Consider the following 9,823-nt stretch of genomic DNA (forward strand, 5'->3'; position numbering starts at 1 on the left):
AATGGCAACCCACTCCCAGTATTCCATCATGTACAGTTTACAGCAAGAAGATAGCCATTTACAAGTCAGGAAGAGGACCCTTACCAGACACTGAACCTTTGGGCAACTTGATCTTGGACTTCTCAGTCTGTAGAACTCTGAGAAATAAACGTATGCTAGTTAAACCAACTAGTCTGTAGTATTTTGTTATAACAGCCCAAACTGACCAATATACTATTCTTCCTTGGGATGCAGCTGATCGAAATAATCAGTAGTTACTTTGGCCCTATGTCCAGATTACTGACTCAGCAATGGAGATGCTATCGGCAAAATGCCATTACCTGCACGTTTTGGATGTTTCTGGTTGTATCCTGCTTACCGACCAAATGCTTGAGAACCTTGCAATGGGCTGCCGACAACTCCGGATCCTAAAGATGCAGTACTGCACACTTATTTCCAAGTAAGTATGTACCTGAATATGAAAAGTTTTGTGAACTACTTCCTGAGAAAACAGATTATGTCACCACAGCATTCATAATACAATACATAGTGGCTTTCAGAGTTAGGAAGTTTTTCTTTTTCACCTAACTGAAGGCAGTATATTGAGCTGACGTCTAAAATGGTCTTTGTGGTTTTATATTCCTTTTCCAGTAGTCCTTCTGCCCTTAGTGCTTCCCTTTCCTTGACTGTGCAGATGCCCAAAGCCCTAACTCTGCTCCTCAGGGAATAATCACTAGCTCTTCCTCTACTTCCTTCTCAAAATAATGCCATTCAGTTAATCTGCCCTGTGGGTTAAGAAAATCATCAGACATAGTAACAGCGGTGTTAGTCACTGAGTTGTGTCTGACTCTTTGTGATCCCACATACTGTAGCCCGCTAGGCTCCTCTATCCATGGGAATTCTCCAGGCAAAAATACTGCTGGAGTGGGTTGCCATTCCCTTCTCTAGAGGATCTTCCCAACCCAGGGATTGAAGCCGGGTCTCCTGCATTGCAGGCAGATTCTTTACCGTTTGAGCTAGCTCACAATTAGGTACAAATTACTAACAGTTATCCTAAGAGTCCCATCTCCCCCAAAGCTATTTGTTTGTTATTTATATTTGTTATTTTACTAAGATCCAGAGCTCAGAGTAAGGTATTCTGATAACTGCTACAGGCCAAATGCCTATTTCCTCAATTTATAAAATGTTTCCAATGAAATAACAGCTGGGTAAACAAGAAATCTATAAAGGTAGAAGGTATTAGGTGTTACCGTATACTTTTTAGATAGAAAGCAGTTTTCTGCTTTGTTGTTAATTTTTTTTTTTCTATTGACTGGAAATAAAAACATGGAAGTATTTTAACTGACCTGATGAAGTAACCTGTGGAGTGTTCACATGAGAATTCTTGACCAGTCCCTGAAGGTCAGGTTCTTATCTGAAAGTTGGAAAAATGAATACTAAGAGTTAATATTATCAAGGTACAAAGTACATAATGTGTTCTAAGCATGTAGATTTCACAGAGGAACTTTCTTAATTAAACAGCCCTTGTAAGAGCTGAACCATGAAATCTGGTCACTTGATAACTGAGGAAGAAAATGATTTCTGATCTAAGGATATGTGTGCTAAAATGAAATGAAAAAGCAAAAACAAAGCTATTACTTATAGAATAAGCACTCCCATTGGGCCTAGACTTGCCAGGGGAGAAGGCAGCCAACTGAAAATGGATCAGAACAAAGAGGGCAGGTTCTTGAAAACTGTTGAAGCAGAATAGACTCAACTTTTCTTGATAGGTCTGGAGATGACTGACATGAATATTATTAACTCAGAGTATTACACCATGAAATAAGGTCCTAGGAGTTTCTGTTGACCTTGTGATATCATAAAACAGCTAAGATGTCACCTTTGGGTAAGATGATAGTCAATGGATAATGTATTACACAAAGGAGTTTAGTTTTTAGTCTTTTGATTATATTTTGCCAATCATTATTTTGGGGAGGTAATATTATTAAACTTCTGAAATGTAGGATGTTAAGTAGAATGAATGGAAGACTTAGCTAGGGTCCCTGTGAAACTAAACATGGTTACCCGCTCCTCGTGCAAGGTCCATAGATTGAAAAAAATATATATATGCAAAGAAAATAAACAAGTAAGATTTTACTACTAGCTGGGGTTGGCCCCCCCAACCAATGCAAAACTCTAGTCAACTAGCTGAATCTATGGAAAATTCCTTTACCCAATCCAGAACAGTTAAAGGCCTATTTTGTTTTCTACCACCAGGCCTAAGGCTGTCCCTATCAGCCAGGAGCAGACAGAGACTTGGCCCTCATGCTTAAAGGGGAGCCGGCTTGTCTGCCCATCTTACGGCCAAACCATTTCAGTTTCCCTTGTAGCTCCACTTCTGCTAAGGTCCAATAAGAAAGAGGTCTAGAATTTTTTGATTCTATCCTTGTCTAGCAATGGAGAGGGCTTCCCACAGCATGGTGGCTAGGCTAGTAAGGCTCCAGGAGCATCTGTCTTGACATCCAGCTTCCAGAGAGGATGCTACTTGTCAGTCAAGGAGGTCCCAAGATACTTGGGTTTCAAAATTTTGATTAGAGAAGTGGTAAGGTCTGGCCTCATTTTGCTGTTTGGGCTCAAATCTAAAGACTAGAGCATTTTCTTCTTCACTTAGACCCATGGGATCCTTGGGTGGAGCTGGAAATGCTGTAGAGTATGTGAACTCTTGAAGACACAAGCTCATGATGGTATCAAAAAAAAGTAGTTGTTTGCTCTTGCTCCCTCAACAGTGAGAGCTTTGTTTCGTCTGGGTGAAATGAAACATCTGGAAATTAGGATGGAGGAGATTTTTTTGGGAAGAGGTTTCGTGACTTTGAATCACAAAGCAAAATATTCCCACACATCTGACTCCATTTGAACATAAAAACGTATGAAATCATATAAAATCTAGTTATAGCTCTCAGAAGAAATTGTCCTATATACAAATTCCTCCATACTCAATGGAATCTGAAAATACTTCACCAGCTTTACAAATCAAAGAGGTCTCTTCAGTCCACCCTTTCTGAACCAGGGAAGTAGTAAACTTTTGGTCAATGAGCAAATTATCTATAGCTCTTTTGCAGGAGAGCTTCCAGCATGAGATATTCTGTCATTCTACAACCTCAGAGCCTGAAGGGATCCCAGGAAATGATTCCAGAAGTCTCATGTGGAGACGTAATAAATGAATGAAAGTCACTCAGGCGTGTCTGACTCTTTTCAACCTTGCGGACTGTCGCCCACAAGGAGTGGGTTACCATTCCATTCTCTAGGGGATTTCCTGATCCAGGGATCGAACCCAGGTCTCCTGAATTACAGGCAGATTCATTACTGTCTGAGCCACCAAGGAAGCCCATAAGAGACATAATTCTCCTTTAATTCAAGGAGAAATTCTTAATAACTGAGATTATAAATATGACAAGAAAATCTAGCTGTCTACATTTGAAGCAGTTGTATCCAACAAGTCTTTCAACTTATAGACCTCTGTGAGGAAAGCAAGATAGGCAAAGGAAAAAATGAAAAGCATAATGGGAAAGCCAGAGAAAGACCCAAACGATGGTCTCCAACAATCCAGGAGGGTCAGAGCCACAGAGAAGCAGAAGAGCCATTAAGTCTATAACTGGCAAAGAGTGAAAGGACCCTTTTGACATTATTGGGGTCTGGAATCCAAATTTTTAAACATTAGAGAGACGAACAGAGAAAATCTAGATGGTTGTCAGAGCTTCGAACAGCAGTACAGATTCTTTGAAGACCTTATTTAGCAGTTGCTGGCAGCATAAATTACTACCTAAACACTCTAAGAGATCTGCATTGTTAGAAAATCTTAATAAAACTCAGAGGTCTCTCCAGCTCATGGGAATGTCTTTGTGGAAAGGCCTTTGTAATCTGGACCTACTGAATTTTATTACTAACATGAACAAATAATATTACTTAACCATTATTATTTGCCATGTATTGTGCTAAATCCTATTTTATTATCTAATGCAAATACTCTATTACCATAAAAATGAATAAGGAAACTATCGTAAACAGGTTAAATAACACGCCTAAAGTCATACAAATAAAAGAGCCATACTTTGTATCTAGGTCTTATCATTGCTATGCTGCTCTTTCATCTTTAGATTAGTGATTTTCAAGCTTTTCTAAAGCACTAACATTCAAGAGATTTGATCAGTAAGGGCATATAAGTACTCTGCCTACTTTACTGGCCGATGCATAAATATAAGGCTGATTATAAGCAGTCTTTGATGTACGTTCCAAATTCTCCTTTCTTTTAGCTTACTCAGTTAACTAGAAGGAAATTTGAGGGCAGTTCCTTGATAGCTCAGCTGATAAAGAATCCGCCTGCAATGAGGGAGACCTGGATTTGATCCCTGGGTTGGGAAGATCCCCTGGAGAAGGGAAAGGCTACCCACTCCAGTATTCTGGCCTGGAGAATTCCATGGACTGTATAGTCTACGGGGTTGCAAAGAGTCGGACACGACTGAGCAACTTTCACTTCACTCAATGTTTATATAGGGATAACCTTTAATCAGAGACATTACTTTGTCAACAAAGGTCCATCTAGGTAAGGCTATAGTTTTTCCAGTAGTCATGTATGGGCGTGAGAGTTGGATTATAAAGAAAGCTGAGTGCCAAAGAATTGATGCTTTTGAACTGTGGTGTTGGAGAAGACTTTTCAGAGTCCCTTGGACTGCAAGGAGATTCAATCAGTCCATCCTAAAGGAAATCAGTCCTGGGTGTTCATTGGAAGGACTGATGTTGAGGCTGAAACGCCAATATTTTGGCCACCTGATGAGAAGAGCTGACTTATTTGAAAAGACCCTGATGTTGGGAAAGATTGAAGGCAGGAGGAAAAGGGGACGACAGAGGATGATATGGTTAGATGGCATCACCGACTCAATGGACATGAGTTTGGGTAAACTCTGGGAGTTGGTGATGGACAGGGATGACAGGGATCAGTTGGTGATGGCGTGCTGTGGTTCATGGGGTCACAAAAAGTCAGATACAACTGCCACCGAACTGAACTGAACCTTTAATCCCTTTTAATTTATGAAAAACAAAAGTCATTTACAAACTAAACCCTCTAATGTAATACAACTGTTTGTGGCATATCATGTTGGAAAATCTTTGTTCTATTCTGATCCAAAGAAACCTCTCTCACTAGGTTAAATGTGTAATGACTAACCATTGCAGTAGACTGCTTCAGTTTTCAAATCATTTTTTACCAGGTCTTGGTATTGCTCAGGCCAAGCCTGATTAGAAGGTACTCAAAGGATTCCATATGCACTGGAAGGAACTTAGAACACACAATGATTCCTAAGTAGACATTTTCAATATTTCCCAGCTCCCATATAGATTAAGGCATCAAGCTTTTAAAAAGAAAGAGGGGGCATTTGAGACAAACAGGCAGACAAACATGTTTCTAGCAGGAGCATTCAGTCTCTACATTTTCAAGTTTTCTGATACTTTTCAAAAGTTCATAAGAACTTTTCAAAAGTTCTTATGTGCAAATACACAGCTACACAGAATGTTGTGAAAAGTAACTCTGAAACTCACTGGTGGTGAGTTTGAAATGGACCATGCTGGTCCGTTCTCTTGGTTAGGTCCTGTGTCTTAGGAGTCTGTCAATGCAAGGATGACGCAAGTCCTAGTAAGGTGGTGAGGGCAGCTAGTTTATGGCCTCAAGATTTCCTAAAGGGTGGAGAGGAAGCGGACTAGGAAATACTCTACACTAGTATTCAGACTCTAAAACTAATGCCAAATTTGCGCTAAACAGATTCAGACTTTTCAGTTTTCCCCAGGACCATGCTTGCTGGTAAAATATGTAGGACTAAGTTAGCCCTAGAGACATTCTAGACTTGAGGAAGCCTTAACCTCCTGGCATTTGTGATTGGGGGAAGAGGGGTCTCAGACCTGATCCTTTGTTCCTCTCTTGTCTGGATCACCTTCAATGGCCAGGACCCTCTGATGTTTAGTTTCAGTGAAGCTGACTGTGGGTAAAAGGAGAGCAGTGCTTATCACTAAGAGCTAAAGTAGAGGCAGTATGGAACTGCAGATCTAAGAAATGCTTGCACCACTGTGTACTTCATCCACGGCCAGGGCTCAATATGCAGCTTTTTATTTTTTAATATGCAGTTCATTTTTATTCTGTCACATGATTTGCACTTAATGAGTAGTTTTCCTATTTATTCCCTATTTTTCTTGTCTATATTGAGTCAAAATCCCCAACCTTTTTTCTTGTTATTTTTTCAAACTCCCATTACTTGCTAACTTTTTATATCACATTACTTACCATCTATCTTACTGGGTCTTATAAGTCATTTGAGGAACTCTATTACCTAGTATTTATGTATCCCCAAACTTAATATTGGAGAAGGGAATGGCAAGCCACTCCAGTATTCTTTCCTGGAAAATTCCACAGACAGAGGAGCCTGGCAGGCTCTAGTCCACAGAGTTGCAAAGAGTAAGACATGACTTAGCGACTGAACAAACTTAGCATTAAGAGTGCTTATCCTCTTACCAGTTAACTAGAATTCTCAAAAACTCTTACTCTTCTGAGGCCAAAGGTTATACATAATTTGCTCAACTATTTACAAATCTCTTACTCCCAAACATGTCCTTTTCCTGTAGGTCAAGACCTTGTTGCCTAAACTCAGTAGTGTTGTTATCATCAGTGACATTAAATCATTATCAATAACTGTGAAATGTAGTATGTGTGTCCAGTGCTCTGCTGTTAGGATGTTGGGAATAGCAACTTAAACCAAATCAAATTAGACCGAAAACCAGCAGAAGATAAGACAGCTAAAGGGCTCTTGAGTAAACTACTAAAGTCTCTTGATTTCTCTATTACTGCTGTATTTCAGGAGATACAAAGAAATGTAATATGCCCTTAAATACCTTCTCAAAGGAAAGAAAAATAACAAAGTCTAAAATTATAAACAGTTAATACCATGAAACTATGTACTGGAAAGAAACTAATTCTATGGTCAACTTCCTATGAAAGTTTAGACGAGGAAACAGTTGGGTTGGAGTCTTAAAAGACAGGCAAAGTTTAGACAGGCAGAGACAGGCTGAAGGGTAAGTAACAACAGATCTCTGTTGCCCAGGATAGTGCTTTAACCTTTTAACCATGTTTCTGAGTCCTCCAGCATTTGGTATTATATTGTGGCAGGTTTTTGAGGTAAAAAAAAAAAAAATCTCACAGGAAACACTTTAAAAAACATGGCAATCTTGTCAACTACATAGAATTGAAAAGGGAGAAAAAATCTTCAGAAGAAAACAGAGAAAGCTAAAGATATCTGTTATTTTTGCATGATACTATTCTACTTAGAAGACATACAAAGATTATATAAGAAATTTAAAACATAGAATTACACTTCTTAAAAAAGATTGAAAAATTAGCAGAATGCAAAACTTCATATTGTTATTAGACTATAAACTTATTTTCAAATGTGAGAATAAATATTTCTCTAAAGAGAAGACATCTGTTTGCTAAGTTTTAACGCACAAGGATTCGTGGCTCAGAACTAGAAATTAGTATAACAACTGCTTTTCCTTAAAATTGTTCTTTAAACTTTTCTAAGTTTTATGAGTGCAAGTATAGTAGCCAAAAAGCAATGTGGTAAAAACAGAACTGGCGATGCTTTGGCTGTCTCTCTGCTGAGTTTGCTTACAATTATTTTAAACTACCTAAAATTTGACTGAAGTGAAATGGTATTTTAAACAGCTGATGTATCTTAGCTTTTTTGTAAATTTCATAGCCATAGCAGAACTCATATGGCCATTGAACACAAACTTAAGTATATGACATCAGCCTCCGTATCAATGACTCAGTTTCCAAACTTATGCAATTAATAACTGAGTGTAATATGCAGTAATAACAAGCAAAGAATCCCCCACATGGGCAAACGTTGTTACTTATCTCTGTTCCTACAGAAGCTGCCAGTTACTTATTTCCTTTCTAGTGCCGATCTCACCATTCAAACCAGCTTCCCAGGAAAATCCTTCTCTCCTGGAAATGACATTATTTTCAAGTTAGATATACTATTTTTTCTGATGTTGAAATATTGTGCTTTATAGAATATATATATTTGGTCATTCAGAGGATCAAAATTTATCTTTTATATATATATTTGGTCTTCCTCCATGGTTTTTGGCTCACAGCTCCCAAAATCTTTGGAATTTCCTGAGTGATAAGAGCAATGGAAGAATCTTTTATCATAGTATTTGGTCTCTCATCTTCAGTTTCTGAAACTGATTCAGAGCCACAAGGTGAAATATGGGTGTCTTGTTATTCAGAACAAGTTCCTTTCTACTACAACTGAGTTTATGTTAAGGAGGTGACTTCTGGAAAGCACCTAAGGATGAGGGCTGGTTGCCAAGGGAATCAACCATGAATAGAGGAGTGAAACATTTTCAGGATGATTTCAAAAATCACCCTCTGATTTCTGGGGAGAAGTGAGGGCCTGGAGGTTGACTCAGTCACCAATGGCCAATGATTTAATCAATCATGCCTACATAATGAAGCCTCCATAAAAACCCAAAAGGGTTGAAGATCTTCCAGGTTGCTGAATGCATAGATTTGGGGCAAGTGGTATGCCTGTAGAAAGCAATGAAGATTGGCATCCTTTCCCCATATCTTGCCCCATGCAGCTCTGATACCTGGTTGTTCTTGAGTAATATCCTTTAATGAACCAGTGATTCAGTAAGTAAATGTCTCTGTTTTCTGTCAGCAGCTCTAGGTGGTAGATCAGAAGCCCAGGTAACAACACATCTGGAAGGTTTTCCGTGGGTCTGAGCCCTTAACTTGCAGAATCTAATGCTATACCTGGATATATAGTGTTAGAATTGGGCTGAATTATAGGATGGCCAGCTGGTATCTTAGAACTGTTAAGTGGTATGGGGAACACCACCACCCCATGTTGGAACTGGGGTTCCAAATAACTTTCTGATGATTTCTTTGCTTCCTTCTAAGAAACACATATTTTTAATCATTTTGGTCATGGACACCTTTGAGACATTAATGAAAGTCACAAACCCTCTCCTCAAAAAAAAAAAAGCATAGTAGATACAAAACTGCATGAATTTTCAAGGAATCCCTAAGTCCTCCCTGAAGTTCTTCCGCATATCCAACAGGAATCTGTGGACTCTAGGTTAGGAGCTCCTGCTCTGGTGCACAGCTAACTTTCATGGGTTGCCTACTTAGGATACTTCCATCAAAGAAACTCGAATAACAAGCAGAGAGCTCACTTAGGAGTGCTAGCTACAGAATGCCCTCAGTGTTTCCACGCCTTGGCCATGCTATTTCCTTACCCATTTCAGTATCTGTTAATCTTTGAACTGACTGAACCAGAGAACTACTGAGCTACTGAAGCTCTGGGATCCTGATTATTAGCACAATTTACCCACACCCTCCCCCTCAGGAAGGCAAAAGAGATGTGAATTCGAGTTGTGACAGTGAGTTCTTTAACTCCAAATGTGGTCTAATTTGAAAATTCTGCACTAGCAATTACTTTTTCAACTAGCTAATGCTCATCACTGTTATTACAGGGAGGCAGCTTTAAGAATGTCATCTTTAGTTCAGCACCAGGAATATAGCGCTTCTAACCCTCCACTTTGGTTTGGCTATGATTCTGAAGGCAAGTCTCTTACAGAGCAACAAAATACATCACTTAAAGATTCAGAATTTACCACAAAAGAGTCAACATACAGTAATGAAGAGGAAGCAGTATGACCTTCAACCTCAAGCAAGAACCAAAAATCTAGAATCTGGCAACTTCATTTAATGCAAGTATTTTTTACTAGCTGGACCTGAACAATGTAAACAAGC

At 39.0% G+C, this 9,823-nt stretch overlaps 1 protein-coding gene across 1 annotated transcript in view; it reads left to right on the forward strand.

The window, feature by feature from the left end:
• The window catches only part of FBXL13 (F-box and leucine rich repeat protein 13), a 196,874-nt gene extending 187,051 nt beyond the window's left edge, over positions 1 to 9,823 (forward strand). Inside the window, exons 18-19 of the mRNA XM_013963219.2 lie at positions 276 to 439; positions 9,544 to 9,823. Of these exons, the coding sequence (XP_013818673.1) occupies positions 276 to 439; positions 9,544 to 9,727 (348 nt within the window). The 3' untranslated portion in view covers positions 9,728 to 9,823. The remainder of the gene's footprint in view (positions 1 to 275; positions 440 to 9,543) is intronic.

This window comes from Capra hircus, chromosome 4 (genome assembly GCF_001704415.2).
Source record: "Capra hircus breed San Clemente chromosome 4, ASM170441v1, whole genome shotgun sequence".
In the NCBI taxonomy this organism is placed as follows: domain Eukaryota; kingdom Metazoa; phylum Chordata; class Mammalia; order Artiodactyla; family Bovidae; genus Capra; species Capra hircus.